The sequence below is a fragment of the Mesitornis unicolor genome, unplaced genomic scaffold (assembly GCF_000695765.1).
Source record: "Mesitornis unicolor isolate BGI_N332 unplaced genomic scaffold, ASM69576v1 scaffold1349, whole genome shotgun sequence".
Taxonomy (NCBI): domain Eukaryota; kingdom Metazoa; phylum Chordata; class Aves; order Mesitornithiformes; family Mesitornithidae; genus Mesitornis; species Mesitornis unicolor.
The window spans coordinates 69,890-86,563 of record NW_010207769.1 but is presented as its reverse complement, the minus strand read 5'-3'; the positions used below and the strand labels follow the sequence as shown (position 1 = coordinate 86,563).

Here is a 16,674-nt window from a genome sequence, read left to right as displayed (position 1 = left end):
ATGGGCTATGCATAATGCGGAAAGGAGAATAACCCATGGATAATTGGATTGCAATCCATTAGCTGCCAGCCAGAGGGGAACTTCTTTCCATGGATTTCTTCTACTCATGCCCACACATTTCAAAGTTTATTGTTTTAAATGTCACACTGTAGAACAAATGACTTAGAAGGTTAAAGACCTATTGAAATTTTCTGAGTGTATGTTTCACAGCTGTTCCCTTCTTTGGGCTGCTGGCCATAAGAACTGCTTGAATCCCAGCGGTAACCAGCAGATCACATCTGGATAATCATGTTCCAGTCGAACAGACAGCAGCCAAAATACGCTTGCAGTTATACACCATGAATTTTTATAGCTTACTTATCTGCACACATGTAGCCATTCCTGCCATCCTATTCTTTGCTCACGATAAGCCAACAGACTTTGTTACCACAGATAAATAGTCCATTGCTAAAACCAGACAGTGGGCCAGATCCTCAGCTGCACTCAGCTGGGATTGGGAACGGAGGAGGGAAATGGCGACCAAAGAGGAGCCAGTAACAGCTCATCAATCCTGGAACTGGTCCCATGCCAATCCCAGCATCGCTCGGAGAAGGCTATGGGCTGCTCTAACTTATGCCAGCTGGCTACAGCCCCGAGGGGGCCATCTGCCAACGGGGCTTGTTGAAGCACAGCATGCACCAGCCAGAAGACTTCCCCACTCTTCAAGGATTGTTAGAGAGAGGGTGGCACGGAGTCCCGCAGGTCAGAAAGTCTCAAACTCCCAACTTCAAAGCAAACTCCATCTGGAAACTGCAGCTGTTCGGCGAGAGAAGCGAGCTGGAGCCTGAGACCGGTGTTTGTATCTGCAGTCACAGACTCAGTCCTATTCATACCAAAGGGCAAATGTGGAAAATATCACAATCCCACATTCCCTACTCAGAATAACTCCACAATCAAGACTGTTCTTGCTGTAATTCTGAATGTTCCCTCTGACAGTCTCTTCTCCCAGGAGAAATATTAACATACCAAAAAGCTGGAGTAGTCAGGGGCTTGGTTAAGAAGCATTCTTTCATCTTTCACAATTAAAAAAAAGTTTAATTATCCAAATGCTATTTATAACGGATACAATGGGATACTGGTTGACAAATGCATTTGCATACATTAGATCTTCAAGACAGCCAGAAAGTCAGGATTTGCACTTGCCACACACCATACAAAGGCACATGTTCTGCCAACAGAGAACACTTACCAGGCTCATGTGTCCTTGTATCTATGGGGCTCTTTGCTCATCAGTATGGGCTTTGCTTATAATTATGCAGACAGTATTAGAAGAAAATAAAACAGATAAACCCCCTTCAAAAATATTAGTCTACAAAGACAGTAATCTCCAATATTTTGGAGTATTACTGCTTTTATATCTCACATCCATGCCATTTTGTTAAAGTTCAAAATCCCAGTTTTCCATTCAAGGTTGTGGCTATCATGTTAAACTAAATAAACCAGCTTTCTGAGCAGTTAAGCAGGCAAAATACAGATAATTTACAAGCAGTGTACGTGCAAACTAGTCATAGCAGGGCAGAGGGAATTAGGGTGACTGCATACACTGCACTGGAAAACCTGGTCACCTTTCTAGATGGAGTTTTACAGCCAACTCAATGCCACCCACATAACAGCAAGATACTATGTGGCATTTTACTAAAGCTGCAAGGATGAGCCATGGACTAGAATTATGTTAAGCCCCTGCACAGAAAGAATGAAGTGCAGTGTTGCCAGAGGGCATTATATATACTTATTATAATATATATTTATATAGGGCAAATAACCACTACCCAGTTTACAGCAAGCCATACAGTACAATACTGCACAACAGCCATACTGTACCATAACCACTCCATCACCAGCCCAGGGAGAGAGCAAGTCCAGATCCTGACCTGCCCCATGTCAGGGTGCCTCCCAGGTAGCCCAGCTGCAATCAGTGTCCCCAGCAGCGCAGCTTTGGCAGCTGTAGCAAGTACAGACATTTCCCAGACATTTTCCTGTGTGCCACCAATGCGGGAACCTCTGTGGTTTCCGTCCAGCAAAGCAGACCTGGGTGGCAGCAATTAAAATGCCAGTAGCCTGCCCACATCATGGTTCTCACGCTGCCAGCAGAGAAATCGCATTAGCGATATGAGTGAGATGTTTAGAGGAGAAATGCTGGTACAAATGTTCTGTCTGAGACCAAATTTGGTTTGTTACAGGCACAGGGAAAAGCTCCTCAAAAACTGGTGTTGAGAAAGTTTTACAATCAGCAGCAGTTGAAGGAGAATGAGTACAAAGACAACTTTTTGACAAGTCTTTCCTGCTATTTACAAAAAAGGTCTTCCAAACCAAGGGATCAGCTAAGAGCAGCACATAGGGAAGCATTTTGTCACATGCCACTGCACCTTAAGGCCACCTTTAAGTTTAGGATTAGTTTTGACAGGGAAGTGCTCTTCTGAATCTATCAGTAAGAGCTGTCTAGGAGTCTCCATGCATTACATGCCCTTTTTCCTCCACTTTTTCCTGTTCAAATGGACTCAGTCAGCAGCTCCAACAGGTACTTTGTTTCTCAAGGAACCTGTGAGTTGCCACAATTGCTGCTTTCCTAATAACCCTTCAGTTTGGTTTCTATAGTTCAGACAAACTGAAAAACCAGCACTTAAAATCTAGGAAAGAAATAGGGTTGTATTTATTAGAAAAGTGGTTTTTGTTTCAGTAGAGACAAAAGCCTGAACTGCTGTAATTCATCTCTCTTCCCTCCACTCATATACAAAGCCTTCTCAAATGTAAACTGTGCGCCTTTCCATAAGCTCAGTTTAACATTTCTGGCCTTTAATTCTCCAAGACTGTCTTCCAGCATTATTCTGCTTAAATTTTTGAGTTCCCTTAATTGTCCTGCTAACAATTAACTGATGCTAAAAGCAGCAGTTTCTGTTCCATGCTTTAAAAGCATGAAAGAGCCTGTAATGCAGACAATTCTGAGTGAAAATAAAAAGGAAGATAAAAAGCATGCCTCTTTGGCCTTGGCTTTTTCTCTATAAAGACCAAGCAGGTAAGAAGGCAGTAACATGAAATGGTTACTCACAGTATGTTTGTCTGGGGTGGGATATCGGGGATGGTTTCCAGCATCAGATGCATGCATCTTACTGTAGTCCTGAAGCACAGGCAGCGACTAGGACAGGAGCAGGAGAAACTAGGCAAGAGGAGAAAACACAGAAAGCCTCGAAGAGCTGCAGATTTGAGCAGCATGGTGTTTGCTGGAGTGTATTTGCCTCAATTCTGAACTGCAGGGAGCTGACAAAAAAAAAAAGTTTCCCAGCCCTGAGGTCCAGGAGGAGGGGACTCATCAGCATGTGTTTGCAATTAAATTAAGGCAGTTTGACAGTCCAACCGCCCACCCTCTCTGCCATTATGTACATCACTGAAGATCAGACCGCTCCCACTCCTCTTTAATTGTGGTGTTGAAATATAAACTCTTTAATTTTGATTTATTTTTGCCTTCCTCTTTTGAACAGCAAGTTAACTCCTCACCTTCTCCTCAGGCATTTAGCTGAAAGCTGCAGAATGCACCCTCCTGGACGATGACCAAGAAACATCCCTGTGCTTCCAGGGCTGAGCTAGGACTCAGATGGCCCAGTGTCAAGTTTTTTTAAGTCAAAATTTTTTGCTTTAGCACATTCTCTGCAAACTAGGGATAGCATCTCAGCTAACAGCCTGTCAAACGTTTAGGGCAGTAAGACGTTTGGGATAGAGGCTCTCTTATTCCATGGAGTTATAGCAAAAATACATCTCCAACCATTGACAGGAGCGTGGAATGCTACAGATAAGTGATTTTAAGTGGGAGATCACTAAGAGAGATAAATAACCTGCAAATAAAGAAAAAAACCAACCTGATTGTATGCATTCTGTTAAGTTTCTTATGCAGAGTAAAAGCTGGTTCATTTTAGCCAGTATAATTTATATCTACAAGGATGTCATATGGAAAAATGTTAAGATTTTGGTGACATTAAAGGCAATTGAGGGGTGAAGAGGGAAAGAATAAAACAGAGTTTGAAGTCCTGCAGGAAATGCAGACCTCTTTTTCTTCCATTGTGTAATAAAAATTGAGATGCAAATGGGAGGATTTGTTTCCAGTTGAATTAATCACCTTTTACTGTTATAAAGAAGCTTATGAGTGAAAACAGCTTTCTTCAAGTTTTAAGTTACTAGTACACGAGATCCTAAATGTGCGAGTTTAGCACGAGTGTGAGGCATTAACCCCACCAGGATATAAAAGTACTTGAGGAACTCCAAACATGGCACTATTCTGTTACCTGAAAGATGAGATAAAGGTTTCCCACCAACCTGCACATCTGCTTTATACTGTAAACTGGAATGTAAATGACATGACAACACATTTAAATCTCCTCGGCTCTCTTCTCTTCAGATTCTTCGTCTCTTGACCATCTGGGGAGAGAGTGTTGAGTTTTGGGGTTTCACTTACAAATTTCATGTCATAAACAGTAAAAGCTGTATTTTTTTCCAGCTATAAAAGGGCATTATACTGCAGATTTCCTGCACCTCAGGCAATCTGTTTGCTTGCCCTGACATAACTTCGAAATCTCAGCAAGTTCACTGAACTCCTCACGCCCTGTGGACCCAACTCATGGTTTTGAGCAGAGTGTCCTCTAGTGGCCACCGAACCCAAAACCAGGTTGTTAAAGGCTGAATTACCTACTTCAGTCTTCATATTAAACAATTGCCAGCTGAGAGAGAGCAGAGTGCTTCAGGTGAATGACAGCTTTAATTCCACTTTGAGAAGTTAAGTGCATTAGAAGCACACCCTTCATGTGCATCAGAACAGCCAACACAGGTTATGTCACCTAAGTCTTCAAGACTTCAGTCACGTGTTCTTCCAACCCCATCGCTCCCCATATCACCTCTCCAAAACACACTGAGTTCTCGTAGGACAGGGTAACACAGCTACTTAGGAGCTGCTTTGCAAAGATGTATTTCTAGGAAAAGAAACAAAAATGCTCTCTTCAAACCATGCTTCAATATTTAGGAAAGTCATCAACATCCTCCCTGGCACATCTGGCCCCTTTACAAATACAAGGCATTTGTCAGCCTGATGCATAAAACTGAGCTCTGAACCACCTGCAAAAAACAAAAAAGAGAAAAATCCCTTTGAGGTTTATTTGTATTGCTGACAGGAGAGCTGGGCCAGGCATCAGTCATGTTTCTATACGTACCATCTTTGGAATCTTGGTTTCAGCGCCTGGCTGTGCAGTGGTTGCAGCGTCAGGAAGGATTGATGGGTATTTGCCTACTATGTTGTGGGAATGGGATCTTTAGCCAAGTCAGCAGATTTCACGGTGGCTGCACCACAGAGAATAATTTGAGTGCAAAAAGGCAAGTTTTGCAAGCTATACATTTACTTAGCAGCAGATCTTCACTTGAACTTGAAACATACCTCTTCTATCTTGGTTATCTTCTCTTCATGATGAATGGGACATCTGTGAGACCTTACGAAACGCTGGCAATCACCAATCCCTTACTCTTCATTAATTTATCTGATTTCCCATTAACATGACAAATTGTTCAAAAAGGAGTGTGCAGCTCTGAGTAAGAGCCAAAAGTTAACTCCTAAGCAACAGGAATGGAAGTTAATGCTTGTGTCCCATGCTCAAGCATTTCCAGCCTCTGCTAGACAGAGCTTTTCACACCAGCAGAATGCAAGGAAGCTACGATCTATTTTTCAGATGTGTGGGGTTTTTTTCCCCCCTCACCCTTCTCCGATTTGTTTTTAATTAGCACTTCTGCCCCGCAGAAAGATTTCACTGGAGCAGGTCCCCTGAAGAGCAGTGACAGAGCACTGGAACAGGCTGCCCAGAGAGGCTGTGGAGTCTCCTTCTCTGGAGACATTCAAAACCCACCTGGATGCCTTCCTGTGTAACCTCATCTGGGTGTTCCTGCTCCAGCAGGGGGATTGGACTGGATGAGCTTTTGAGGTCCCTTCCAATCCCTAACGTTCTGTGATTCTGTGATCACTTCTTCATAGTAAAATGCACAAAATCACAGTTGCCTGGCAAGTGAACATAATCATTATTTGAGAGATTTAATTTACTTGATATCATTTGTATCCCACATCCAGAGCTTTCCAAAGCAGAAAAGGATATTTTTTTCCACCAAGCATCACATGAAGGAAAACGTTAACAACAAACTAGTTTTGTGTTATAGTTGGTAAAAGAACATCTATAACACACACAGATGACAGGAAGAAACACAGACCACGGGTAATTACCCTGTGGAATAAAGGTTAACACATACATTTAGTCAGCAGCAGCTGTATTTGCCGTTTTGAGCAGTTGTCTATTACAGCTGAAGCCAAAATAGTGTTCTCAATACTGGTCAAATGGAAGCCTTGAACAATCTGCATTAAATAAGCACTGAATCAGAGCACAGGAGGCAAGAGGGGAGCTGCAGTTCAGAGCGCATTAAACAAACTCCTGACAGGTTTGGTTTCGGCAGTTCCTTAAAGTACAGAAATGGATTAAATAACCTCTTGATACCTGTTGTCTGCAGGTCTAACAGCCAGGTAAGCGAATTCACTCTTTAACCATTACATAAAGGTTTAGAATCATCAGCTGGGCAGGTTTCTTTTGAGTGATGATATTCTGAGGAGTTCATCGAAAACTATGCACCCTGCACCCTATTATTAAGTGCTTTTTCTAGTGTTGTAGTGTCTTAACCTTCAATTATAGAAATAAGAACTTACTACAAAGTATTCCACTCACAACACGATGCAAAGCCATGTTAAGAAGGCTAAAAACTCTTTACTGAATTTATTGATACAGAAACACTTATTAATAAAGTTATAAGTTGTGTCACACTTTTGCATGCCTCAGCCCAATTTAACTCTAGTTTCTACACGCATTTTTCAACTTACACACTAATGATTAAAGCAGCTTGAAGTTCACTTCTTTTTGCAAATTTACTGCGGTATCGAAACCTAAAAGGAATAACAAACAATTACAGTGAAGACTACTTAGAACACAAACGGAACAGTCCAAGCAGGTAAAATTCCTGAACAGCTTACAGACTCTACAAAACCAGTTATGCTACAATTACTCTATTAGAAATGCGTACAAAACTACAGTGCAAGTGCTTGTGCACAGGGAAAATGTATTTACAGTTCCCCTTCATTTACAGGCCATAAGCAATACTATTTCACAAATATATTACACATTTTCTACTATGGGTTTGGTTGGATCTGTGGTTTTTTGGACAAGGGGACAATCTGACAACCTAGAACATAAATTTCCTGTATATATATTTATTTATTTAACCTTATCCAGGAAAAATAGTAGTATTTTATGCATTTTATAGAAAGCTACAAAAATCTAGCAAATGTAATAAAAAAGGCAAGTCTGGTGAAAAAATCTGACAAATTATCTTTTACAACTGGAGGTGGGATGGGGTAAAATCAAACAGGGATAAATGAAAAATAATTCTCCCTCAACTGATCAGCTTTAACAGAATCTCAGCAAGGTTTACTAATATGAACCTGAAGTCCAATGTCATTTTTAAAGAAACTTCTTTTAAAGAAGTTTGGTAATTAACAAACTGAAGGATGACCTGGTAGCCCAAAGCAGGAGGCACCCCGTACTACAGAGGAATATGGAAATTGTGCCACAATACAGAAAGGCACATACCTGGTATGACAGCTATTAAACAAAATGCCTCACAAAGACACAGGTGACAGCCTTTGGGGAAGCACAGAGAAACACTACACTTAGATTCTATTAAGCCTCCATTTCTCACCATACTCAGGATTTTCATTTGTAGAAAGAAATTCTTTGTAGTCGCCAGAATCACAAGATGGGCACTTGTACGCTTACAGGAAACCATCAGCTCGGTGGCCACAGAACTGCCCCATTTAAAATAAAGAAATAAAAATCTGAGGGAGCAAGATAGCTTAGGGTACCATTTAGACCAAAAATGGGAGACTTAGGAAACCAGAGGCAAAACACAGCCTACGACTCTCTTATGTGCCAGCGGCCACATGACACCATATTATCAGATACTATTCTCAAAGATATACAAGAAGCCTATTAAGCAAGGAAGAATTCTCCACCTGGGCATAGATGTACAAGAGTTATCCATTCATTTTCAAAGCCACACAGAACTTTGAACCACTACTTATCATTAAGCAAGTTGTGGAACTCAGTACCATTAGCCGAAAACACATCATATTTTTGGCAAGACAGTCATCATTCATTCCTCCTCAGAAAATGAGGAGATGGAGATGAAGAAAAAAAACCGCTATCAAAGTGACACCAACTTAATTGCTTCTGATGGGGCAATGCCTTAACATTGCTTCATTATCTGCTGAGAGGGGGTTTTTCCTCACACACACCACCACTCCCCCGTCTTCAGGAGTATTTCACATCAATACAAGCTCAAGGGTTTCCTTCCAGCCTTTACCAGTTTAGGTAGATTATTCATACAGGCTGAACCACGTAAACTTTCCCTTCTAAACATGGTATCTCCTTCCATCCCCGCTACAGGAAGACTCGGGAATAAAAAGTAAGAGTTCACATCCACAGAACTGCAGAGTGTAAAGTCCTTGTACAAAAGCCTATAAAAACATCTACTTAACTGTCGCAGGAATAAAATAACTTAGCAAGTTGATCAACTTCATTCCACCTACTGCATGGGGACCACGTGTAACCAGTTGTACTCTTAGCCACCTTGCTAGAGCAGGGGCACACACATAGGATCACCCAGGAACTGCATCTATTTGGCTTTCTAGACTGTTTTCAGGTTCTACATACCCTCCTCAAAGCTACATTTGGCTGAATTACCAGGACACAAGCCACTCTGCACAGGCTTGCACTCTGCACTTCACTCTGTTCAGCCCAGCAGGCCTCAGTTATCTCACACAACAGCAAAATCTGTAGATTCTGCTTTCACAGTCAGCTCTCACAAACTCACTGCTACGCATCTCCTCTCTACCCTCCTCCTCATCCAGAATAACTTTGTAATCGCTTCCAGACACAGCAGTCACAACCCTGACTATCCTAGCATCCTGCCGAAGCTGATCAGCTTTGCAACTCTTCGCTTGCCTCCACCACTTAAAAAATTGACAAAAACCAAAACCAGCTTTGAATCTATTAGACTAATTCACTAGAACAGCTGTTTCCCATTAAGAAAACCAATATTCTGTAAAACATTTTACACTTTTACTGCAAAAAATATATATAGTTTATATGCAAAACTGAGACCAACCAATGGAGGAGCTGATGCTTTCCTTCTCATTCAAACCCTGGATGCCACAAGGCCAGATGCCAAAAATTCTTTCCTTTCGTGCCTGTTAACGTTGTGCTTTTTCAGATTACTGGAAGAAACAAGATTTGCCAGGTCAGTTTTTACTACCGATCTTCATCCTCCATTAAACACACACCACAGTAAACACATGGCAGGTTTAGTGGGAGAGAGCACAGACAGCAAAGGTCTTTGGAGAACTGCTTAAGAATATTTTAAAACTGCAATTCAGCAGAGCAGCCACGAGATTTTTAGAGTATCTCTGTGCAGTTAGTTTCAGGGAATTAAATCCTCCTTTCCACAAGCAGCTGAGCATTTTACCAACTTGCTTCCTAAGGAAACCCTGCTGTAGGATAAAACTATAGCACACAACCGAGAAGAAAAACTTAAAAAAAGCCATAATGTTTAGGTATACAGCAGCCACATTCCCCAGCTAGCCTACTGCCTCGGGTGGTCATATTAGCAGGCAAGCAAGTGGTACACATTTGTCAAGCCCTAAGTAGTAGTTATTTTCTGCCTACTTCCCACTTTCTAGAAGAAGGAAATTACTTTTCCCTGTAATAAAGCAGGTAATATTTCAAGGGATCAGGCAAAGGCAGACTCAAGACCTTTTCTCTCAAAAAGTTTACAGGGGGATCTGGTTTCAGTTCAGAGGGTTTCGTTTCTTCCTCTTCTCGTCTCTCATCCTCGATATCCTCACTGTTGTTGTTATCATCTGATGGGTTGGAGATACGACTAGCGAAGACCTCCTTGTCCAAGAAAACAATCGTTTCCATGCGACGGCGACGCACACGTCTTCGTTTAAATCTTGGGGGGTTCTTCAGCCCGTTTCCATTTTTGCTCATTGTTTCTTGATGTATAATTTTTTTAATGGTTCCTCGGATGGCTATGCGAGCCAGATCCTGGAGGCTGCGAACAGCCACTGGGGCTAAAACAAAATGAAAACCATGAACAGATACGGAGACACTCCCCTCGAGTACTCATAGGAAAAGCTGTATTTGCTCAAATTAAATCAGGCCACTTCAATTCCCTGCTGCGATTATAAAAACAGCTCTATTCAACTCCTGTCAACTCAGATAAACTCTACTGTAACTTTCCAAACAAAATTCAATTGCGCATTTCTCTCATTAACTGAAGAAGAAGAATGGGATGAAAGAAGAGTTTCGTATTTTGATGTCAAGACCTCACAATTATTTTAGGACACACATGTCTTAAAGACTATGAGAATGCAGACTTAGTGACTGAAATTGTGACTGTTTAATAACTTAGAAAAAGATATTCAAGTAACTAGACCTGAAGCCTGTTTAACTCCTCCACAGAACTATTTTTCTATTGTGAAGTTACTTCAGCTTTGCCAAGTTCTTCTCCTATAAAACATGAGTATTATTTATGCTCTTCAAAAACTGCTTCAAAATTAGTGGGTGAAGACAGGCTGGAAACCATTTGGTAAAAGTAATTATAGAAGCATACAATAAGTTATTGTATTAAAATACCTCCCACATTAATTCTTTGGAAGACTGCTCTGTCTTCTGCACTTATTTGCTGCCAGCCCACAAATGCATGACATAACTCATGCAGCATAAAGAAAAAAAATGGACTGATGCACACACATTCATGTACTAAAATAAATGAAAACTGAAGCAAACAAAAACCCCTGTCTTCTACTGACAGGGTTTGCATTCCTATGACCTGAATGAGGAAACAAGGGGAAAAAAAAGTCACATGTAATACATATGCAGGTCTCACTACAAAGCCATCGTACAAAGTATGCTGAAATAAGCACTTAGTGGACTTTATAGCACTGGACGGACTGCTTACTGAGCTGCTTTTTGTCATGCAAAGACACCTTTCCAGAAAAGGAACAAAGCCTGACTAATCTCTTTATGGAAGTATCTCTGTCTTCATGTGCTCTTAAGAGGCCTCTGTACACCAAAGGCTTAATCTAAAGATTGAGGCCACTGTGTATGACCTGGATTTCAAACAGCTAACCAAAAACTGCACAACTTCTATCCCTCAAGTGTTTCAGGTTCAGGATCATTCTGAATTGCTGGGCAGTGAGAGCCTTTGAGTACATATAATGTTCATTCACAGGTACTGCTTCTGTATTTTCAATCACCATGGCACACTGCCTAAGAACCATGACAGTACGCAATTCAGAATTGAAACAGGTGTCCATATGTGCAAAAACAAAGACCAAACATCCCATAAAATTTAGGTACAATTTCACAAGAAATCATTCATATTTAGAATCTATATTACATGTGTTCTCATTCCTGCACCAGGCCTCCTCAGATATCCTCAAAGATAGACTGGGATCCAGCACAAGACTTAGACAACTGCTCAAAGAAGGAAGCAGTTGGAGTAACTGTATCCCTTCCTCGAAGGGATCCATAGGGATATTACATCTAAGGAAGCAAGGTGCAGCTTATAGCCAAATAGCAGAAGAAACCTCCCCCATACTCAAGAACATCGGTACTCACGCAAGTGAACAAGTCTTGATTTTCCTGAGTCTGCGTGGTTAGGCTGAATCAAAGGAGCAAAAGAAACAGCAAGAATCTTCTTGGTCTCCCAAGCAGAAGGGCCTGTACGAGTTATCTTAGTCAACTAAACCAAAACAAGAAGATTATTGTTTATTGTGTGCACTACAGTAAAATTTTTGAACAAAAAAATGAACAAACTACTTTTTGGCCTGGACGAGTGGTTAAAGTACTAGAAGCTACAAGTTAGGTAATAAAGAGAAACATTGGGGCTTTTTTGAGAATATTTTGAACTCCTTGCAAGATTAGCCCCAAGTAACTTCATCTGCTGCAACAGAGTACGGGTACCGGCAGTTTGGGTCACCCGGCTTTCCCAGTTCTTCCTCAATTCTGAACTGGAACAGCTATGTCTGAACACTGAGAAAACATGACAGCCACTGACGAGCATTCACTCTGTTCTGCTCATCTCAACTACCCTGGCAGAGCTAACAGCTCAGACACCTATGCCTCAGCCATAAAAGTCCATGAAAACAACACCTTTACACCAAAAGAAAATCTGAATTACAGTCTTGAGCTCATATACAGGGCAGTTTCTCACTTTTTACTAAAAAGAATCCATTGACACCTGTGAACAGGAACAACTTGCCCGCTCTTTCATAAGCCAGTTAGGGTGCACAATTTTGTATTTTGCCATTGAGTACAATGGTAGATTATGTAACTTGAACAAAGTCTTGCTGATGTTCTGCAGTATGAAAGTAAATTTGCAATTAACAACAGTTGTGTTGTTGAATATGTGCAAGACTGGTAGAACTATGACTTTCTTAAATATTGTGAAGTGTGCAGAGTTCAGTTTCCACTCATAGTGAAAATTGGTGCATTTAATGCTTTCTTCAACCTGCTGCAAGAAGGGCAAACTAAAGGAAGAGCTATTGACTAAACCGAGATCAGACACAAGAATAACTGAAAGAGAAATACAAGTAGAAAGGCACCCAACCTTCTCTTCTAGAGGCATGACAAGAATTCCCCCAACTTTTAACAGGTTCTTCATGTAGTCTTCATGTTCCTTCTGCACTCCAGCTCCACAGTAAACACGGTCATACTGAGTACAGTCCGGAGAAATCTCTAAACAATTGCCGGTAACAAAAGACGGCTCACAAAATTCAAATCTGAAAATGAAGATGTGTAACGTACAAGAATATTACAATTCATCAAATGAATTACTTTTGTGATTCTGAAAAAAAAAAAAGAAATAATTAAAAATACTTTTAAAAAACCCAACAGTTTCACAGGATTTCTCTTCTGAAGCCCGTATATTCTAGACATTATCAGAACAGAGCAGAGCTAAAAGTCTCAAAACCCCAGAACAATGAGGTGAGAATTCATAGATTAAAATCTCAAAGGATAAGGATGCATAATTTCATACTTGAGTTGCATAAAACTCTTCAGAACGAGCTATTTTTAGTCACCTGATACCAACTCAGTTACAATATGCAAATATAAATATTAGACCTGCAATTACAAAAGCTAAAGTCTTTTAAGGACTGCACCAGGATTTGTTGGCATTTTAAAAAGCTTTTAAATGGTTTTCAGATGTTGTGGGGAACTATAACCTGATGCTTCAGAAATACGCTTTGCTGAAGCCAATGGAAGTTTGCCATTAGCTTCAAAAGAGCTGCAATTTCACCCTTCAAAAAAAGGATTTTTGCCCACAGCATTTCTGATTCAGTTTAGCAGAAAAATGAATCAATCTACTTTTGGTTTTCTTAATGCTCCAAATCTACATAAGCTTTAAGCCCCACATTTAAGGGCTGATTTTGATAGAAGTTGTACAACATATCCACTTTTCTACTGGTATTTTTTGAGGCAGCTCAATATAGCACCCATTTGTTCCTAAACACTTCCTGAAGCTTTCTGCTTTTGCAGAGTGTGCTAGACATGCAGAGCAGTCAGCTACCAGCTCGGGCACACGGTGCTCTAACAGTGTAACCCAGCAGCCATTTCTCTCAGCAATGCCAATTTTCCAGCCATGTTGACTTGTGAATTAAGCTCACTTTTGCTCCATAGCTATATTTGTCTGGAGAGAAAAAAAATAATCTTAAAACATCTATTCAAACAACAGCAATGTGAATCTGGAAAAAGCCCAGCCGTCTATGTACAAGCACCTTCCATGCCAAAAACTTCCAGTTTGCTGCCAACATCAAGGAAATACAGCCCTGTCATCAGCAGCTTTCCAGTACAGCAGTAACAGCACAAGGCTGAAGTTTAAAATCCAGCACATGACTACTTTTATTTTCTTCCTCCCACAGAAGGGCTATCAGGTATCCAGAGATGCTTTACTTCCCTGTTTGAACATACTGAGAGACAGATCCAAAAATATGACAGCTACAACTTTTATTGCTGAGGTTACTACTGGCAATGGTTATCTTGCTGGAAAGTTATTACTTGTGACAGCAGTAAAATGGAAGCCCTAAGGAAGAACATAAATCAAATCCCAAGCAGTTTTAGTACCAACTTAATCATCACAAAACTACCTTCATATTTTAAAACACCATTTTTCTTCTTCTCAGATAAAGCATATTAGGCCACCACAGAAATCAGTTCATATTCTTCTGATAACCATGTATGTTCTCAGATCTCAAACATAACTATTACTGTTATTTGCAATGTTCAAGTTGTTACCCGTAAGTGCATTTTAAAATAGGCCTTTTTCAGCCTCCTCTAAGCTCTGCAACAGCAGCACTGCTAGTAAAAACACTGCAAAAAAACCTCTGAAACTCATGCACAGTAAACATGAGCTTAGGAGGTCACACACTGCAGCTCAGCAAGCCTAAGGAGCCAGAATCCTCAGATTATCCTGAATCCAGAGCTCCCACACGGGAGCAAGAACTGCCATGACTAAAGCCAAATGCACAAAATGAATACACCGCATTCTTACTTGTCAAAGCTGTCGCTTGTTTTAATGAAGAAGTCCAATTTCTGCTTCGCATATTCGATCACGTCGGAATGAAGCTCCACACCATGGTTAACACCAAAAGGACCTGCAAATTTAGGACACTAGGATAATGGTAACACAAAACACCACAAAATCCAGCAGAACAGAATACAGTTTTGGTTACTTCCTATGACGGATTGCTCCTTGAATGGCAGACAGTCAGTGCTTGGGTAGGTTCAGCTACCTTAGTACTACAATGGGAATTGCAACCCTATACCTGCAATTTCTGGCAGCAAATGAAGCTGTTTTGCATAATTGATTTTGAATCATTCGCTCTTAACTACACAGGAAATTCCTCTGTAGGAGTGAAACATTGATACTGAAGAAATACTACTGCTGTAAAACTGTCTATGCTTATTCTAGTTTAAACATACCACTCCTGCTCCCAAGCTGGGTTCTTAGGGGAAAACAAACCCAAGCTTGTGCCCAGTCTTACAGGAATCCGCTACAGCCACCTGTGCAACTAAATCTTTTCCTGATCTGAACTGGTATGGAAATCTGGATCTCACCCAATTCCAGAGAGAAGGTTGTGAGAGTCCTGATAAATTGGCCAGCTGGATTAATGCAGTCTTCACTTTCGTAGCTACCTTTTCATTTCATTACTTGAGGAATGCTTCACTCTTAATTTTAAAACTTTTTTTTACTCTAATATAAACAGTTAACATGACTGAAAAGGTATTTACCTAAGATAAGTCCAACCATAGAACTCAGATAACCAGTGCCACTGCCAAGATTCAAAAATGACAGCCCCGGTTGCAGATCCAAAGCTTCCATCACCTCCGAGTAAATGCACGGTGCTGAGAGATGAATATTTCCATGCTTCCATGCCAAGTCCTTGTAGGCATTGTCTTTGAACTCCTCCAGGTAGTAATCTGCTCGATCAATGGCTCGGAACGCCTGTTCCACCAGTTCTGTCCGGATGTATTGTGCTTCCTTCAGGTTATCAATTAATTCATCGTTATCTTCTCCTGCACTCACCGCACCTCCCATCTTCAACGGTTTTCTACAAGCACTAAAGCTAAAAGAATAATAAAGGAAGGTAAGATACAAAGCATGTACTTGAACACTGAATTATGCTGCTGTACATTATGTACTTTGAGAGAGATCTTTAGGTACTTTAAGGACAACACGCAACTGAAAAAACATCACCACCACCACTATCCCCCAATGAAACAATGAAAATCAAAATGCAGCAGATCTGGCATCTAGTACCTGACACCAGCGGGGAAAAATCACAACAGACAATTTAAATAGAGACTGCCTGTCTTCAAACACTACCAACATTTTACTAGCATGTCAGCTTTTCCACTGAACCCTTTTATATAAAGGATTATTCTAGCTCATATGCTTTTAGGTCATTTTTCATTGTAAATCCAACCACCAGCACAAGCCTGTTCTGCCTGACAGAATTCTTGCCACACGTGACTTTCTGTCTCCAATAGCATCAAGGGGAAATTAAGAGACTAAGACACAGGCAGCAAGAACCAGAAAAATCTCAAATTGCACATTCAAAGAAAATGTATCAGGATGCTGAGTTCACAGAGGTTAAAATAACCTCTGACCTAGAATGCAAGCTCATGTACTTTAGCAAATGCACTTTCACACAGCTCATCTTTAGAGCTTGAACCATCACCACCAGTAAAGGACATAATGATACAGAGAGCAACAGCAGAGAGAATTGCCACTGAAGCCTGTGGAGTTTCTTAGGTCCTTTTAAGTCCCAGATGAACTAACCCCCAATTTGGAAACTTTTCAGTGACACAGAGTTATAAATTACAAATGTTTCTGACTCTGCTGACACGATCACCTCCAGCAGCCTACTCAAGCTTGGTGTGGGGTAAAGAAAAGCAAGTACCTTCCCTGACTGTGCATTACACAAAGCATGGCCATACACTTCAC

General features: G+C 40.8%; 1 protein-coding gene across 2 annotated transcripts; it reads right to left on the bottom strand.

The window, feature by feature from the left end:
- Window positions 1-9,851: 9,851 nt before the first annotated feature.
- Window positions 9,852-15,786, bottom strand: PCMTD2 (protein-L-isoaspartate (D-aspartate) O-methyltransferase domain containing 2). 2 transcript variants are annotated; one of them, XM_010192215.1, is made up of 5 exons: window positions 15,459-15,786; window positions 14,719-14,821; window positions 12,778-12,949; window positions 11,787-11,910; window positions 9,852-10,234 (listed from the first exon to the last, which is right to left on the bottom strand). In XM_010192215.1, exons 1-5 carry the CDS (start codon window positions 15,763-15,765, stop codon window positions 9,852-9,854), a joined length of 1,089 nt encoding a protein of 362 aa, XP_010190517.1. In that variant the 5' UTR covers window positions 15,766-15,786. The 2 variants fall into 2 exon arrangements, with proteins under 2 accessions (XP_010190517.1, XP_010190518.1); XM_010192216.1 differs by having other exon boundaries at window positions 11,787-11,829.
- Window positions 15,787-16,674: the final 888 nt, after the last annotated feature.